Source organism: Aricia agestis, chromosome 13, assembly GCF_905147365.1.
Source record: "Aricia agestis chromosome 13, ilAriAges1.1, whole genome shotgun sequence".
In the NCBI taxonomy this organism is placed as follows: domain Eukaryota; kingdom Metazoa; phylum Arthropoda; class Insecta; order Lepidoptera; family Lycaenidae; genus Aricia; species Aricia agestis.
The window spans coordinates 12,063,277-12,082,891 of NC_056418.1; the positions used below are offsets into that span (position 1 = coordinate 12,063,277).

General features: G+C 38.4%; 1 protein-coding gene across 1 annotated transcript; it reads right to left on the reverse strand.

Moving 5' to 3' along the window:
* Window positions 1-13,679: 13,679 nt before the first annotated feature.
* Window positions 13,680-16,078, reverse strand: LOC121733055 (larval cuticle protein LCP-17-like). The gene is made up of 4 exons (XM_042123155.1): window positions 16,056-16,078; window positions 15,207-15,407; window positions 14,874-14,978; window positions 13,680-13,800 (listed from the first exon to the last, which is right to left on the reverse strand). Exons 1-4 carry the CDS (start codon window positions 16,056-16,058, stop codon window positions 13,687-13,689), a joined length of 423 nt encoding a protein of 140 aa, XP_041979089.1. The 5' UTR covers window positions 16,059-16,078; the 3' UTR covers window positions 13,680-13,686.
* Between the last annotated feature and the right edge of the window lie 3,537 nt (window positions 16,079-19,615).

Below are 19,615 nucleotides of genomic sequence, written 5' to 3' on the forward strand. Positions count from 1 at the left end.
ATCTAGCGCGTACGTCCAGATTAGGAATTGGCGTGTCCTTCCCGATGCGTCATGTAGTGATCACCGCTTACTGGTGTACGAGTTTTCTCGTGCGGTCCCGAGTGATACCGTAGTCAATTCTAATGACTATAAATACAATGTTAAGAACGGCGATTGGAAATTATTCCGCTCCCTCATTACCGCTCATGCCGGAGACTTCACTCGGCCGGATTTAAACGTCAATGAGTGCGCGGAAATTATGACAAACACATTTGTTTACTGTGCCGATGTAGCCTTGGGTCGTAGACCTCTTAAAAAAGATCACAACTGTAAATGGTGGAACAGTAAACTTCTTAATCTTCGTCGAGAATTTAGAAGGGCCAGGCGCAAAATTAATAATCTTCGTAAATCTGGCCTCGACCGTTCGGATGATAATTATATAATTAGTTTAAATAACCTACGCATTTCAAGGTCACGCTATCGTGCCGCCGTTACGTTAGCGAAAAATAATGTGCTGAAGAATGCCGCGAATAGACTGGATAAAGAGGGTCCCTGGTCCTCTTTATACCACGAGCTTAAACCCAGTAGCAGTAATGAGCCAAGCTTTTTCTCAAATATTAAAATTAACAACTCTTACACTTGTAGTTTAGAGGAAACGGCGAAGGCATATCTAAACGTTCTCATCCCAGACGACGAGCCCTCCTTGGATGATGAACACCAACGCGACATTAGGAGTAGAATGTTAGACCCCATTCATACACCGGTCTCAGATTTACCAACTTCGGAGGAGTTTATTAAAATAGTAAACCTTTTACCTATAAAAAAATCTGCGGGTGAGGATAAAATATCGAATATTATGATAAAGCAAGCATGTTTAGCGGCCAATTCATCGATTCAATATGTTTACAACAGATGTATCGCTGAAGGTATATTTCCAAAAATTTGGCGTTCCGGTTGCATAAAATTAATACCTAAAGCGGGAAACAAACCTCCTGACGACCCAAAATCTTACCGTCCGATAACGTTACTGCCTTGCTTAGGTAAATTACTAGAACGTCTCATCGTACCTCGCCTGCTTCCTGGTGGCCCTAAATTTCATAGCCATCAGTTCGGTTTCACCGCCGGGAAATCGACTGTTGACGCGGCGTTAGAAGTAAGAAAAATAGTTAACTTGTCGGAAACTAAATATGTGGTCGCCATTTCATTAGATATTTCCGGGGCCTTCGACCATGCTTGGTGGCCGATGGTGCTATTAAAACTAAAAAATCGAGGGTGTTACTGTAATATTTATTCCATAATACATTCTTACTTTTCTAACGGTCAAACTAAGCTTCGTCTAGGACATTGTACACACGCCAAAGATTTAACTTGCGGCTGCCCTCAAGGATCGGTAATTTCGCCTAAATTATGGAACATCGGATTCGACGATTTGTTAAGTCTTCCACTTCCACCGCTTTGTATACTAGTTGGTTACGCCGATGACGGGTTTCTTATCGTTCAAGCAAACTCGCGTTCCGAAATTGAGTCTAAAGCCAACAGTAGTCTTAATTTAATATCTGACTGGGGTAAGCGTAATCGTCTGAAATTCGCCGCGCAAAAAACTTACCAAATTCTTTTAAAAGGATCCCTTATATCTTCCCCTAGCATCAAACTTGACAATATTAACGTTAAACGCAAACAGTCACTCTGTTATCTTGGTTTTTACTTAGAAAATAAATTTACATTTTTAGAACATATAATTCAAACCGGTGAGAAAGCGAAACGCAACTTTTACTCCTTTACCAAAATATCTACGTCGACATGGGGCCTCTCATTCAAAACCTTAAAATTAATTTACACTGCTACTTACCTTGGCAGCATTTGCTACGGGGCCCCCGTGTGGGCCGACAGAGCAACTATCGGCGCGGCTCGTCGCAAGTTGCTACAAAGCCAACGTCTTGCTCTTATATTCTTGTGCAAAGCTTACAGAACCACAAGCACCGAAGCCTTGCCCGTGCTAGCCGGAGTTTTACCCGTTGACCTTGAGATTCAGCGTCGTGCGACAATGTACTATCATAATAAAAACATTGACAACCCGTTTTTTTTAAGCGCTCGGGATAAAATTAAAATAGCAAGATTGTTTGAACCTTTAGAAAACTCTTTGCAAAGCCTAATCTCCGAATGGCAGACGCGATGGGACTGTTCCACCAAAGGGCGACATCTTTATAATTTTTTCCCTAATATTCGTGAACGGCTATCCAAACATTGGATGGATATTGATCACTGCGTTTCTCAATTCCTGACCGGTCATGGAAATTTTAAGGCCAAACTCTACGGATTTAATCTAGTAGCATCACCCATGTGCGAGTGCTCGACCGAAGGCAACATGTTTGAACAAACAGCTCATCATGTTCTCTGGGAGTGCAGTCTCTGGCAGGACGAAAGAACTACAATGCTAAACAACCTACTCTGTACATCTGGTGTCGCATACTACGGTGATCTCGTGGACAGCGCTAGGAACTTCCGTGCCTTCAAGCGTTTTTGTCACAATTACTACTGGCAACAGTCTAACACAATAAATTAATTTAGCTCTAGCGTAGTAGTCACTATTATTATTAACGTTTATTCCCGTGGTGCTTCCCCCTTCCAGTTCTTTGACTTTCGGTCACTGCAACCTTGTGCTGTCTCCCGCTTTATATGGGGAGGGAATCTGGAATTCTTCCTACTCCTCCTATTTTCTTCTGATTAATTTCGTTGCGGGTCCCAAGACAGCTTTAGCATGTCCCTCGGGCTCCCTGAGATCATATCAAAGGGTTTTCGTGGTTGGATACCGCTGTCAATCCTGGCGACACAGGAGATACAGTGGTGGGAATGTGTGGTGGGCCAAAGCCCGTTTTTAAAAAAAAAACCCTAAAAAAGTATGTCAAATATAATATATTTTAAGAATAAACTAAATCACAAGTGGCTTCACTCTACATCCTCTATCGGTTGTATCACGGGGAGTGCTCTAAGAAATTGTTCTGAATCATACCACCTGCAATTTTTCGCCATCGCTCCACGCAAAAAATATACCATCCTCATCACCTTGATGGGTGGCAGTCTTCCACCGTGCGTTTTTTGCGTAACTTTCTGCTGCGCACTGTAAAACTCTGAAATAAACTGTCACTATATTTTCAATACGACCTGCAAACCTTCAAAGGCCGGCAACATACTTGCAGCTCTTCTAATGTTACGAGTGTCCATGGGCGACAGTATAGTTGCTTTCCATCAGGCGACCCGTTTGCTCATTTGCCCCCTTATTTTATAAAAACGATCATATAACCGATATCGTGTACTTAATAATCCTAAAAAAACAGTACATATTGTATACAGATTATTTTCTATACCAAACTAACATTCTATACTGTTAGATATAAAAGTGATAAAGATTTAAATATTAAATTCATAAATACATAATTACAACACTGTACATCTGTATTAAAATTGTATTTACTACGTACTTATCGCCACACTATCGTTTGTAGCATCGCGTCGTCCTGAATATCATAGAAATTCCTATGAGAAAATTCAATTAGTTACGATCGTTTTTAAAGTACTCGGTGATTGTTTAATCCAAAGAGGACATTGTATTTGGGATACAGTATAAGTAGTCTACCATGCCACATATAAATGGTTTCAATCGATTACGGGTTTTTGCTCCATACATTTTTGGGCATTCGCCTTTATAACATATTGCCTGTGTAAGCGTAGTCCACAAGTTTAGCTACCAAATGATACCTTTTTTATCTTCATAGGATATTTACATGAGAAGTACTGGTCAGATTAGTATGAAAGCCCGAGAAAAACTAAAATGGCTGCCATTTTACAACCGTGACAGAGAGAAAAAATTTGAGAGCCAATTTGTTGATAAAATATGCCATAGATCATGACATTAAAGGATCGGACACCGGTGTCGGGACACATTGTATATAATATTATAATTGGAATCTCGGAATCAGCTCCAACGATTTTCATAAAATTTAGTTTATAGGGGGTTTCGGGGGCGATAAATGGATCTAGCTAGGAATCATTTTTAGAAAATGTCATTTTATTCGTGTTTTATCGAATACCGAGCAAAGCTCGTTCAAACAGCTAGTTATTATTATGTATAATAATTTATAAGCTAGCCCTTTTCATCAAAAATAATGAGTTCTTTTTAACCAGCAGTGTAGCCGTTGTTTTTTAGCACCGAACCACGATTTTTCCCACGATGTAAGAGTGTTAAAATAAATTCTATTAGAATTTGATAATAATTATGAAATTCTAATAAAGACAATAAATTATTGTTCTTAGATAAAGAAGATCAGGTTTTGATGGCCTTGGCGATCTTATTTTACTTGCGTTTTCTACTATTACTTAAAAAATGTTGAAAATCGTCTTACTTGTCTATGCAAATTATCTTGAAGTCGGGTGGGTCAGTATCACGAAATTCGTAAATTTTATTCGGGCAGTTATAGCATAGGCACCAGCCGCCATCCATATCCATAAAATTTTAAATGCGAACGTGCGTCTGTCTGTATATCAATCTGTATATGTATGGTTGCCTACAGGTGTGTTGAACCTCTTCACGCCTAAACCGCTGAACCGATTTTCCTTCTTTTTTTTATATGAAAGAAGGGGGCAAACGAGCAAACGGGTCACCTGATGGAAAGCAACTTCCGTCGCCCATGGACACTCGCAGCATCAGAAGAGCTGCAGGTGCGTTGCCGGCCTTTTAAGAGGGAGTAGGCTAATAGGGGAGGGTAGGGATGGAAAGGGAAGGGAATAGGGGAGGATAGGGAAGGGAATTAGGCCTCCCTCCGGTAAACTCACTCACTCGGCGAAACACAGCGCAAGCGCTGTTTCACGCCGGTTTTCTGTGAGAAGGTGGTATTTCTCCGGTCGAGCCGGCCCATTCGTGCCGAAGCATGGCTCTCCCACGTATAAGATACTTCTACTTACTTTGAGTCCCAGGAAATGGACACAGCATATTTTTTATCCCGAAAAATATACAGTTCCCACGCGATAAACGAATTTATGCGCAACCCAATTTTAGAAAATGATTTCAGCGGTTTGGGAGTGAAGGTAACAGACAGACAGACAAACTTTCGCATTTGTAATATTAGTAATGGAAGTGTGGATAAATTTTTTAAAGAGTAAAAAGGAGCATTTATTAACTTAGTACAATGTACATTGCACCTACATTTTGTTTAGAGCTTCTTACATCAATATGGAATTCAGTTACAAAATATCATCAGCGGGGCTAAAATGGTCACATTTAGCAATTCCTCTCAATCAATTCAGCAAATGAATTGTCAAAACTGTCAAACTGTCAAATGTCAAATTATTACGGATTACTAGACATGAATTGCAAGCAGACTTGCATTTTGCTATTTTAAAAAATGAATCATAATATTATGGTTCATAATACGATTCTCCAAAGCGACAATTTCAGCCCCGCTGACTTCAGTCAGAGTGATTAAAACCATGAAGTTACATATTTTTTATCTGAATTACATATCAGCTATAACAAGAGCTCTTTAGGACCTCCCAACACATGGATTATAAATTTATTCTCTTGACCTTTATTATAATACTTGACATCTGTATAATAAAAACGTGAACCATAATAATTTGAATAAAACTTAGAATCAGTCGATAAGCACGTGCTATTTTAGAATTAGTTTCCTACGTAATTTATCACCATGTTGTGACCAGTAATTAAAAGTTAAGAGCTCACCTGACTCTAAAAATCAAACATCGTCCTTCTCTCTTCACACTCACGCCCGTCTTTCATATGCCAGGTGAAAAAGGACGGCGCGGAATCATCGCCGAGTTAGTTTTATTTGAATAAAAGACGAACTATAATGATTATGAAAAAAGTGTTTTGAGAAAATTTAGGTTTTATCAATACCTTTTTAGATATTAAAAAATATTAAAGAAAAGACAGCAAACTTCGAAGATCCAAGCAAAAATGTGCCTAAAACAAGGTTTTTTGTAAAAAAGAAACTATCGAGCATTTTTTGAGTAATCGTGTTTTCGTCTTGAGCATTTAATCTTTATGAACTGAAGTTACTTGTGTCATAAAATCAGTTTTCTAGACCTTACAGATTTTGAGATCTAGGTTAAAGTATGTAGTCAAGTTAGGGTCATATGGGCTCTTAAGTTAAATAATTACGGCCACGATAATTTATTTGAGATAAAATGTAGAAAAATCGGCCAAGTGCGAGTCGGACTCGCGTACGAAGGGTTCCGTACCGTTATAGAGAAAAAATAGGCCAAATGTTGTGTTTTGTATAGGAGCCCCCATAAATTTTAATTATATTTTAATTTTATTGTTAATTATTAAAGTACACATAATATAATTACTTAATTAAGGAACATTTCAACTGCCTGCTTTGTCATTATTGATATCGAGGAGAAAAGGCCAAAAAAATCACGTTTGTTGTATGGGAGCCCCCCTTAAATATTAATTTTATTTTGTTTTTAGTATATTTTGTTGTTACCTATAGCGGCAACAGATATACACAATCTGTGAAAATTTCAGAACTCTAGCTATTCGGTTCTTGAGATACAGACTGGAGACAGACAGCTGATGGACAGACAATCTTAGTAATAGGGTCCCGTTTTTACCCTTTGGGTACGGAACCCTAAAAATGTACTCATCCTGCAAGATAAAGCTAATACATACCAAAATCGCAAATTTCCTTTCCGGGATAAAAACAGGCTTTGTCCACATCTGTATCATTTGCGCGATCAGTAGTAGCCAAAGTCCCTTTCGTTAAAAACGATTTGACATTAGTCTTCGCAAGCAAAATGTCATTTAGATGACTTATGTCAAACCGCATACATTTTGATAACGAATTTCTTCATCGTTTTTAACGAAAGATACTTTGTCTAAGGGCAGGCCCCTTCTCTCTCTCCACCTTATCTCAGATCAGATCTCCGTTGCGTATCATCGAAGCGTATCATGATCGCTAGTGTCCACACTAGTGAACGCAAATCATGATACGAAGCGTATCATACGCTATCATTTTGCGTCCACACTAGCGATCATGATACGCTTCGATGCTACACGACGGAGATCTGATACGCGATCATGATACAGATGTGGACAAAGCCTAACCTAACCTTAATAAAAGAAAGATGAACCTAATACATAATATTATCTTTACGAGCAATTCTTGTATGTAATATGTATATAATATATAATTGGAATCTCGGAATCGACTCCAACGATTTTCATGAAATTTAGTATAAGTATAGGGGGTTTCGGGGGCGATAAATCGATCTAGCTAGGAATCATTTTTAGAAAATGTCATTTTGTTCGTGTTTTATCGAACACCGAGCAAAGCTCGGTCAAATAGCTAGTGTATACTGACAGAGACAAGCTCTCTTGTACTGTCTCTTAGTTATTAGCAACTAGATGACGCCCGCAACTCCGTTGCGCCAAAATTCGTTTATCGCGCTTTTTATTCATTTATACGTGGGAGAGCCATGCTTCGGCACGAATGGGCCGGCTCGACCGGATAAATACCACGTTCTCACAGAAAACCGGCGTGAAACAGCGCTTGCGCTGTGTTTCGCCGAGTGAGTGAGTTTACCGGAGGCCCAATTCCCTACCCTATTCCCTTTCCTACCCTCCCCTATTCCCTTCCCTTCCCTACCCTCCCCTATTCCCTCTTAAAAGGCGGCAACGCACATGCAGCTCTTCTGATGCTGCGAGTGTCCATGGGCGACGGAAGTTGCTTTCCATCAGGTGACCCGTTTGCTCGTTTGCCCCCTTATTTCATTTAAAAAAAAAAACGCGCGGGAACCGTACATTTTTTCGAGATGAGTATCCTATGAAAAGTATCCCAGGACTCAAAGTATCTACATATCAAATTTCAGCAAAATCGATTCAGCGGTTTGTGCGTGAAGAGGTAACAGACAGACAGGCACACTTTCGCATTTATAATATTAGTATGTATGGTATTTTCTTGGGAATCTACCTCTGCACTGTGCAGATGAATCGGTTAAGCACTTTGATCGTGAAAAGAACAAGACATTTTTAACAATATTTAAAGTAGATATGGGCAAACTATACAGTAGATATACAACCACTGTATCCATCCATACTTGCAATAATACTTGAGTCTTGACGGATTATTTCATGTAACATCCATATTCAAACATGCCAAAACACTACCACCATAATAAGGAACTAAGAGGCATCCAATTATTGTAATGTGGTAATGTATTATAAGACCCTCCTGGTGACCCTCGAGTCGACCGGTCTGTACTTGAACTATGAACTATTAATTTATAATGTATAGTGTAGTATGTAGTGTGTAAGCATCTTTATCAAAGGAAGTTATTATTATAACTGTAAGTGTCTAAACACACTAGGCCGAAAATACGCGGCCGAAGTTCGGCATAATTATGCCTGCAATGTATTTTAAATTACAGATGACACACCATGCCGAAATTACGTCGCGTTATATTGTATGCGTAGCGCTTCGCAGGCGTAATCATGCCAAACTTCGGCCGCGTATTTTCGGCCTAGTGTAGTTAAGACACTTATAATCAAGCCTTTGGAGGCCCAACCTGGTGTAGGACCAATATTGGTTGACGGTAGTTTCAATGCTACGCAGGAGTAATTTTGTAGTGCCCATGTGTTTGAGCAATACACAAGGGCACTCTATTCTCCTTTACTCATAACACATGGAGAGATCAGGCGCAGGACCGACTTTTTACATACGTCGCGTGAACCATTCAGAGCCCGTTCACACGGCGTTGCGTCGACGCAGCGCTGCCGTTTGACGCATAGCCGGCCACACGGGCGCTGCGTCATCGCAACGTTATTACGAAGCAGTCATGTCAACGCCCCCTCCCTCTTCGTCTCGGGGGCTGCTCGTCCGTCATCAGCGCTCCGTGTGAACACCTTTTTTTTTATTGATTCACTAAACTAGATAATACACATTTACAACTTATTTCTAAATACAAGTTAGTAAGTATCATAACGTAGTGTACATCCTTCTTGAAGTGAATACTACATGCAAAATAAATCTAAGTTACAAAAATGGTGCTAAATTCTTGTTACCTAATCTTTGCTTACAATTTCATATAAATTATCTTTGAATAATGAGACAGAAGTACCAAAAATATCGATTTCACCGCAGGTCTTATTGTATGAGGCACACATTCGGTATAATGGGGAGTTTTGTCCATAATTTGTGTGGTGTACAGGTATGTCAAATGTTTTTCTATTTCGAGTACGGCTGCCCGGTTGAGGAACTAATAAATTGATCTTATTTAGAAGTGGGGTGCTGTCTAAATTCCCGTTAATTAATTTATGCAAAAAAAAACAATATCAGAGATGCGACGTCTATGCTCCAGTGAAACTAAATTGAAGTGTGCTACGAGTAGTTTAGCTTCATAAGAAATTAAATTTTGACAAAGGTTTAGAGAGTAACATAAATGACACAAGAAGTGTATACAGCTTGCGAGTTGCGGGACGCGAGTTGCCACGTTTCCGACAGTTCCCAATGGCCGCCATACTACTGCAAAGGAGATCTTGGAGATAATACCTCACGAAAATGAGTGTCTTTTTTCTGAAGTCGTGTTTCTAATTTATTTAATAAATCTTGAAATAAGTCATTAGATAATCTAAAAAAATGATCATGATCTTTTACTGTATCACACTCCAAATGCAATTGTAACTCCTTACATAGGGAATGTTATTATTCGACAAATTTACTATTCGAATAATTCGAATATTTTACAAAACTTTTCGAATAATTCGAATATTATTCGAATAATTAAAAAATATTGAAAAACGCTGAAAACTCTGAATAAAAGTAACAAAAAGCTTCGTACAGCCATGTACAACCTATTTTGTTATACTATAAAGTAAGCAATTCTTATTTTTACTTTTATCAACATAAATCTTTATAAATGACATAGTTAATTTTTATTGTTAAACACTTTAAAAATGTATATTTTAAGGTAACAGCTGGGCAATAAAAGAAAGGCTGTAAAGTGTAAGCCGTTTTCGATCGTAGCACCTTTTACTTTTCTCATGCGATTATTGCTTAAGTCTTGCTAGGTAGCAGTTGAGATTAAATAATAATTTGATATTCAACGTTATGATATCTGTTCATTAATACTAAGCCAGCTTACCCGTCTTTTTGATATTTATATATATTGAAATTATAAAAAAGGGCCACTAGAAAACCAACCCCACAACAAAGAAAAAAAAAATGAAGCCCTGGTGAAACAATCCTAGAGCTGGTGAATTTAGTAACTTGAAGTTTGATAACACCAATGACATGATATTAAGGAGCCATCGACATTTTTTGATACTGTACTAACTGTTTCAATTATCAGTCGAGGACTGCCGATTATTCGAATAATAAAATCGTCGAATATTCGAATAACATACCCTATCCTTACACAATGTTTCTGGCGCGCCATGCCTGTTTCTATTTTTCAGTAAAGTTCGCACCCAAAATCATTTTCTCTTCTCCTTCAGTGACGCTAATAGTTTCTTCTTCAATAAATCACAGACAATTGTTGTTCCATGGCAAGAACGTCTGTAACTGGCGACGAACACAGAGGTTCTCCCTGCGGGCCCTATCGACTAATGAAAACGGTTCCCCGAATGCGGGCCCTGTGGCACGCGTTCCAGAAATCTCCCGCACACCGCATGCGGGCCCTGCCGACTAATGAAAACGGTTCCCCGAATGCGGGCCCTATGGCATGCGTTTCAGAAATCTCCCGCACCCCGCATGCGGGCCCTATCGACCAATGAAAATGAGCCATAACAGTTAAAAAGTATCACCGGTATTTCTGGATCTTTGAAAAACTTGGTCTGTCGTATTACAAAACCAGCCATTTTAGCAGCTTTAGATGTTATACTATTTATATGTTCTCGAAAATCTAGTTTGCTATCAACTATAACACCCAAATCACGCATGGAAGACACTTCAGTTATAGGATTGCTAGAGATATGGTACATGTGACGGAAACACCTTGGTTATTTGTATGTAAAACAACGCAACGGCAGCGCTGCGTCGACGCAACGCGCCGTGCGGACTGGCTCTCAGGTGACAGATATTGCCACTTTCTTTCAGCGCAGAAATCAAAACCAAAAAAAAACATTCAAGGCCGTTAAATTAAAGGATTGCCTTTAATTTAGCGGCCTTGAATGTTTGAGACAAGAAAAGCTTTTGGCTTTTTAAAATTCAGAAAAGTCTTTCGAGCCACTCTGACATTGGCAACTCACCGAGTCGGCCATTTTTAAAAGAAGAAGAAGACTTTTGAAAACTAGTACATTATTAAGTATAGAGCTTTTATTAAAGCAATCGCTACGAAAGCGATGGAACATGCTCGTTTGTGCTAACGTTAAGTTAATGTATCATCGAGGTAATTCATTGCCAAGCAGTTGACAGACCAACATCAATTGGTCGGATCATGTCAATTTGGTAATTGTGATCTGTTTGACGTAATGCGACCAAAATACATAGATCCCCCATCTGCCTAGGAATCAACTTCTCTGATAGTACATTATCTTGTGGGATATGCGTGGTGGCCACAAAGGAAGATCTTCCGACCGAGCGAGGTGGTGTGCCTGGTCAGGCCGAAGCCCACGTGATACATTTCAGCTGTCGTATGTATACCGACGCGCTCAGAAAACTTCGATAGCGCGATGCAGGAATGTTAGGCGAATAGTGGGTACCGCCACATCACTCCCCTCCGAAGACCGGAGGTCGAATCTTGAAGTCTTGTCGCTTGAGTGCCAGTGCCAGTGAGTTCCAGTGAGTCGGAACTGTGAAGCTGCTGCACGGGATCCAGTCGGATAGCTGCCGTGCGGGGCCGATGCTACGTGCTGACCAGGAGAGATGGCTAAGGCCCGATTCGACCAAACTTGAAGTTACACGAGTATAACTATCATGAGAATAATTTTACTCCTTTAATTTACTCTAGGGTATTATCGTTTGCATTTTACCAATTTACTCAAAGAGTATGAAATAAAATGTCAATTATAGTTCACAATGACACCGACCGTGACAGTTGAACCCTGTTGTGCAACTATTCTCAGTTTAATATTTACTCCACCAAAATAGCCCGTGTAAATATTTACTCCCGTGTAATTACCTCATTCTTCGATTAGAAGTTGGAAAAACGCAAAACCAGCTTACTCTTAGATTAGGAGACAGTTATACTCGAGTAAAATTTTACTCCAGTTTGGTCGAATCCACCCTAAGAAAAATTGTTTTCTGATTTTAGAGTCATAATAATCCAAAAATATTTCATGTAAAATGTTGCCAAGACGACACATCAGGTTTGCCCTGTGAAAAAGATATCAGATCTCATGTAGAGCCAAGCAAGCAACGAAACAGTCAAGTTGTACATATTTACTGATATGTAGAAATTGACTAGCCTCATGAAGTTGGGTTAGATTACCGTGTTGGGGGATAAAAATAAGTATTGTTTCCATGTTTGGTTAAATCATGCAGATTTAGTTTTTGTCAAAATCGAGGGCCCAACTGTCAATATGATCGATTCGAATGTCGATACTGTTGATTCTTTAAAAAATTCATTCCGTATTTTCTACTAGATGACGCCCGCAACTCCGTTGCGCCAAAATTCGTTTATCGCATGGGAACCGTACATTTTTTAGGGACTAAAAGTATCCTATGTCCTTTCCCGGGACTTAAAGAATTTCCATGCAAAATTTTAGCAAAATCGGTTTAGCGGTTTGGAAGGTAAGAGGTAATAGACAGACAGACATACTTTCGCATTTATAATATTAGTATGGATTCATAGTGTATTTTTAAAAGAAATCATGAATGTATTTATTTTATTGCTTGGTAGTAAAGCGTCCAAAAAAAGTAACAAATCGTTCTGAATGTAATTTAAATTTATTTTTTGCGGAGGTGTTAGGTAAAATCTAACATGCTATTTTGCCTGTATAATTTATAGCCAATTTCGGTGAGTTGGAACTTGAAACATATTTTTTTTTCCTTTATTACAAATTCGATTCGTCTGGGGCATTTCGATACATATCGTTAAAATGATGAAGATAACAGAAAGGTCATCTAGGTGATTCTGCTTATTAGCACCTCACAATCATCATCATCATTAGCTGATACTGTTTCGAAAACTGAGTAACTGGGTAAAAAGAGTATACTGGTACTAGATGCATACCTAATTTCCTCTCTACTTTTCTTTTTCTGTTCTCATTCATAAACATAAAATAAGTAGATTTGTTTCGTTATTCGTTATAGTAAGGCAAAATGCACTACTTTTAATGTTTTGGATTTAGTAGATAAAATAGCGAATATTATACAATAATAATACAGTAATAAATTGAGAAAAAAAATCCGATTGAAAATATTTAAGTAGATCAAACTCAAATTTTTCAACACTGAGTAGGCTGATGATGATGATCTATAGCGAAGAACACGCTCGATAATGTCAGATTTCATACAAAAAAAATATTGATCAAAATCGGTTCACCTGTTGAACGCCACGTTGCCACGTTGCCATGGACGGACAGAGAGACAAACAGACAGACACGTCAAGCCTCTCCCTCCCTCTTTTTTGTCGGAGGTTAAAAACAAAAACAACAAATTAAACTATAAAATAACTGTACAACATTTATTTATGCTCTGTCCATTAGGAACAAAAACACAAAAGTCCAAATCGTTATAGGCCGGGGGTCACTTAGTTCTTCTTGACGAGGTACTCAACGGGGGCGGGGGCGGGGTGGTTGCGGATGTACTCGAGACTGCGGAGGATCAGCTCTGGTACTGGGGGAGCGACGGGGATGGAGTCACCCTGTGGAAACAAAAACAAATTTAGTATACCATAGTAGTAGCAAAGTAACGGTTGGCTCACCGCTCATGGACTATAAAATATAAAGTAGTAGCAATGTTACGGTTGTGTCCTGGACTATAAAGGAGTCGTCGGCTCTCAGACTATAGATGGAGCTGTATACAGTGATAGAAAAACAATTGTCCCCTAGACTATGAAGGTAAATTTGGTGGCTATCTCTAAGGCTGTAGAAACAGGCAGTTTTATAGTATAATTAGGTGTCAGCATTTTTGCTGGTATAAGATAGATAATATAAGAAGAGAATGGTAGCCAATTTTTAGTAACTTATCAGTAGCCTCAGATGCGTCTTCTAAAGGTCAAAGGTAAAACATCAAATTTAAGTGTTACCCGGATAAAGTTCATACCTTAATAAGATTTATTTTTATTATGAGTTGTTCCTAACTCGTCATACCCATATTTGGTATGCAGATGTCGTCTTCTTATTCGTACATAAATTATTAAATTATTAACATTTTAAGATCAAGGCCAATCGATTTCCTGAGATCTCTATTATTATTCTTTATTAACTTTGACTTTGCAGGTAGTCTTGTAGGAAGCTACAGCCAGTGCCGTAAATAGCCTTTTTTGCGCCCTGTGCGAGCTTAGGTATATAACTGCACCCTTGTTTTTTAACTGACTTCCAAAAAGGAGAAAGTTATATGTTCGGCTGTGGATATTTTTTTTCTATATTGGAAAACATTTCTTGGACGCAGCGGGAAGTACTTATCGGGAGCAATTCGAAAGAATAAGAGTATGCCTGGTCTGGCCATTCTTGCGCCCCCCCACAGGGCGTAGACTCCTACGCCCTGTGCCTGGGCACCGGTGGAACCGCCCTATTTACGGCACTGGCTACAGCAATATAACTATAATAATCCAAATTTAAACTAAGATAATATTATCTCTACCTCTAGTCGTCTTTTTTTAATCCAGATTTATTCCAACTCTTTTTTAGGGTTCCGTAGCCAAATGGCAAAAACGGAACCCTTATTTTAATCTAAAGTAGTGGCTAATTCACTTGGGTAAGGAAATACACTTACTTCGGCTCTGTAGCCGTCCTCGTTGGCAACCCAGGTAAGCCTGACGGGGACACCCTCGGGAGAGGTGTAGCTGACGGAGCCACGGACTTCCAGAGCGGGGTATTCCTGGAAATGAAGAAGTTTATTCATTAATTGAAGACAATGAGAAAGTGAGATTTAAGCACTTATTGCTAAAAATACAATATTGTATTTTTTCTGTTCAGTGACAAGATTGAAAAACGTTAAAAAAAGTGCTCCATTAAATATGGTTTTGTAAGAAAAACTATGAAAAATTCTGAAAAAAGGTTTTGCAAGAAAACTTGTTTTACCTGCCATAAAAGAGGTTTTACTTACAGAGTTGACGTTCTTCAGGACTCCCTCGGATTGCTGAGCGATGCCGTTTCCGGTTTCAATGGCGTTGTGGAAGGAGGAACCGTCGGGGGCGGCCTCGTTGTCGTAACGCAGGATGGGGGCATCGGCTTCCACGCTGCGGTACACGGGCACCTCGGCGGCGATGGCCGAAGCCACGATGACGGCAAGAACGGCGAAGAATTTCTGGAAAGAACGATTGGTTGGATGAAAGCTGATGATAAAAGAGATATTGAAGAAAGGTGAAGAATTTCTCGAAAGAACGATTGGTTGGATAAATGTTGACGGTAAATGAGAGGAGATATTGGAGAACGGCAAAGAATTTCATAAGAGATCAATTGGTTGAATGAATGCTGAAAGTGAAATTCTATAAGAAATGGATGATGCGATCGGGTATGCAAAGAAAGTTTTGGCTACTGGAAAGTACAATAGACAAAATAGATATGATGTAAACTTTTTTTCCAGATAATGTTTACGAAAACTCTGGAAACTGGAAAGATACATCTGGAGATATTAATAGTGATCATGCTGGTGCGAAATAAATCGATGGCAATTAATATGGAAGCGTCAAAGACTAATGTTAAGGATCCAAACAAGTTTATCGGACGTCACACAAAACTGGTTCAGGTTAGGTTTCTAGAATCTTCAAGTCCTTGAGCTGAAGTCCCTTCAGAATATATTTCTAGAAATTTCCTTTTATATGCTGGTTAATTAAGAACAATTATGCTGGTAAAATTATGATCGTAAGTCTATAAGCTTTTTCCAGAATCATCTCTTCGAATTAAATTATATTTAATTTTATTTCCGTGAAAATAAATTAATAAAACCTCTTACCATGTTGCTAGTTGGGTTTTCAGAGGCTGACTACAGTCTGTCGAATTTGTATCTAAAATGTCTTTATATACCCAAATAAGAAGATTAGAAACGAATACATTACCTACTCGTTTGGATGCGCCCGTAAATTTTATTCTGAATGTCTTTGACATTTTATAAATTAATGCCTATAATGTAAAAAAGGTAATCACGGATGAGAGACTAATTATGGTAATTTTTTGTCACATATAATTTCTTTTGCTTATCCTTGCTAATATTATAATAAATAATAATAATTAGTGATTTTGGTCGTTCAACTTTAGATTTTGAATCGATATCCTTTCAAATCGTACTACGGATACAAAATAGTTACGTCGAATTATTTCAAGAGATTTTTAAGGGTGGCGTGAAGTAAAAGGTTTTTAAAACTGCCATTTTACTTTGAGTGACAATTTTACCTTAGCACTATTAGAAATTAAGGTATACCTATTACCTTGTTACGTACAGTCTGATTTTTTGTGTGTTATTTGGCAAAATGTTCACATGGAAACTAAATTCAGTTCAACTAATTAAATACCAGATTTTCACAAACATCGTAATTCTCCTACGAAGCTATCACTTTTTAACCCCCGACAAAAAAGAGGGGTGTTATAAGTTTGACGTGTCTGTCTGTCGGTCTGTCTGTCTGTCTGTCTGTCTGTCTGTCTGTCTGTGGCATCGTAGCATCCAAACGGGTGGACCGATTTTGATCTAGTTTTTTTTGTTTGAAAGCTGAATTAACTGAGAGTGTTCTTAGCCATAGTTCATCATCATCAGCCTGCTCCGTGCTGAAAAATCGCAGTTCATTTGGTTCGTGAAGGGCCGATTAGCAACTTGCAGTAGTTTGGTGGGCTTTATTGCATTCTAGTTCGTGACATTTATGAATATTTACACATTAATGGAAAGTTGACGTGGTGCTGCAGCATCACCTGGTAATCAATAGGATATCCAACTCCTCGCCAACTTAGAGAAGAGGTTTCGTGTTTGGGCTCATTTTAATTGCGACAACCAGTAAGAAGTAGATAACCAGTAAATATTTGCATGCTGCTGCTGCAGCATCACCTGGATTCTACAGGAACCGAGCTTCGTATGAACCCAAAGTGGAGGTTTCATGTTTGGACTCATATTGACGGCCTCATCCAAAAGGACACTCCTTGATGGTATTCATTCCATTAATGTGTAAATATTCATACATGATCATGTTGATGGGAATTATTCTGCAGTCTGCACTATAACCAACACAAGTTTAAAAAGCATGAAATAAAGGTCCCCCGACACACCTTGACAACAATTATGGACTAAAATATCACTTTACACTTAGGAATTATTTAAACTTAAAGTCAGTAAAATATATTATTTCATTACTTTTTAAAGTTGTTTGGCGGGGGTTTTTTTAAATTTCTTAATTTAATTTTATAAGATAGACAAGAAAATGAAAGAAGTTATAACGTTCTCAAATGATATTGTTTTTATCGACCCTAAGAATACTTTATTAAAGTACTAGATGTCCCGCGCGGCTTCGCCCGCGTAATTTAGGAATTTTACGGAAACCGTACATTTTCCCACAAAATAGCTCTTATGTTCCTACTCCCTTCACTTGGTTTACTCTATATCTGTGTCAAATATTGCCATCAAAATTGCTCCAGTAGTTCGTAATTTCTAATATTATTACTGAGTTTCTTCGGTCGTGTTAGTCTTAGCGTGATAATATATAGTCTATAGTCTTACCTGATAAATTAGCTATCTAACACTGAAATAAGTTTTTAAATCGGACCAGTAGTTCCTGAGATTAGTGTAGTAGTATCATAAACCTGAAGAGTATGTTCAAGCAAACATACTCTTCAGGTTTATAATATTAAGTATAGATTTTTTTCAATTATCGCTTGACAAACTCGAGTCTCGATCTAAAAGAATAATAATAATAATAATAATAATAATAAACCCGTACCGCAAGCTACAAACATAATATCCATCATATACACTCCGCAGTCGAACGATTCACTCTTAAGAGAAAACTAGGAGGCCGAGGTTGCATCGACATAAAAAACCTATGCTACAGCCAAATAGAAAATTTAAGAACATATTTTAAAGTTAAAGCTCAAACTAGTCACCTACACAAAGCCTTAACACAACTTACAAACTCTGGAACTCCTCTGCAGCTAAACAATAGTAATTTTAATCCGAAATATAAAATAACAAACGATTGCGATAAGATAGCTAAATGGAAAGGTAAAGCGCTACACGGTAAATTCCCTCATCAGTTAGAACAGGACCATATAGATCAAAACGCATCGTTTAGTTGGCTAACAAGAGGCAATATATACAGTGAGACAGAAGGCTTCCTAGTAGCAATCCAGGACCAAGTAATTAAAACCCGCAACTACTCCAAATATATACTCAAAGAAAACATAGAAACTGATAAATGTAGATTATGCCACCAAACCACCGAAACGATAGACCACATTACAGGAGGATGTAGCGCACTCGCCAATAAAGAATACACGCACCGTCATAACAACGTAGCCAAACATATCCATCAATTGCTAGCTCTGAAATATAAACTAATTGACACACACACACCTTATTACAAATATAAACCCTGCAACGTCCTGGAAAATAGTACCGCTAAGCTCTACTGGGATCGAGATATAATCACCGACCGAACCATACTAAGTAATAGACCTGATATATGCCTAACAATAAAATCTCAAAAAGTCACCTACCTCATAGATATAGCTGTGCCGAATACCAATAACCTGAAACAAAAACATAATGAAAAAATCCAAAAATACATACCTCTCGCAGACGAAATAAAGCAAATGTGGCGCCAGGATACCGTAAAAATCATACCCATCGTCATCTCCTCAACTGGCGTCATCCCCAAAACCCTCATTGCTGCTTTGAAATCACTCGATCTAAACAAAAACTTATACATCCACTTACAAAAATCCATCGTAATTGACACCTGCTCCATCGTTCGTCGCTTTCTAAATCCATCGTCATCCTTTACTACTTCACAATCATGACTCTTCCCTCATACAAACTGAATCAGGTACTTGGCACATGCCCGTACCTGAATCATTCACCGGCATATTTGCCGAGACAAAAATTCATTTAAATATAATAATAATAATAAACATTTATTCAACAAAGTTCACAGTACACTACAATAGAACAAAGCACACAACAATAATGACAGAGAAAGAAAAAAAAAAAAAGACATGCATACTATAAGCCTAACCACATAATAGGTATACTTATCAGTAAAAAAAAAAATTAGAACACTTAATTCGAATTTTAACACAAACAAAATTTTACAAATAATTTACACAAGTACATAATATTTTTGTGGTGCGGCACGGATTGAGTGCTTCGGTATAAGGCAGTGCAGTGCGAAAAGTTGTTGAATAGGACTCCACTCAGGTAATGATCTTGGTACAGGATAACTGTACCACGATCCCTGGTATTATGTGGATCCTTGTGACTGCCAGGCGTTTGACAGACACACAACACACAGCATAATATATATTATGCTGTGTGTT

Bases quoted from the DNA above. Each gene is read 5' to 3' on its own strand.
- LOC121733055 (XM_042123155.1), bottom strand. The intron at 14,979-15,206 runs GTAAGTAAAACC...CTTCATTTCCAG, and splicing joins TCCTGAAGAACGTCAACTCT to GAATACCCCGCTCTGGAAGT. The intron at 13,801-14,873 runs GTAAGTGTATTT...TTGTTTCCACAG, and splicing joins AGGACGGCTACAGAGCCGAA to GGTGACTCCATCCCCGTCGC.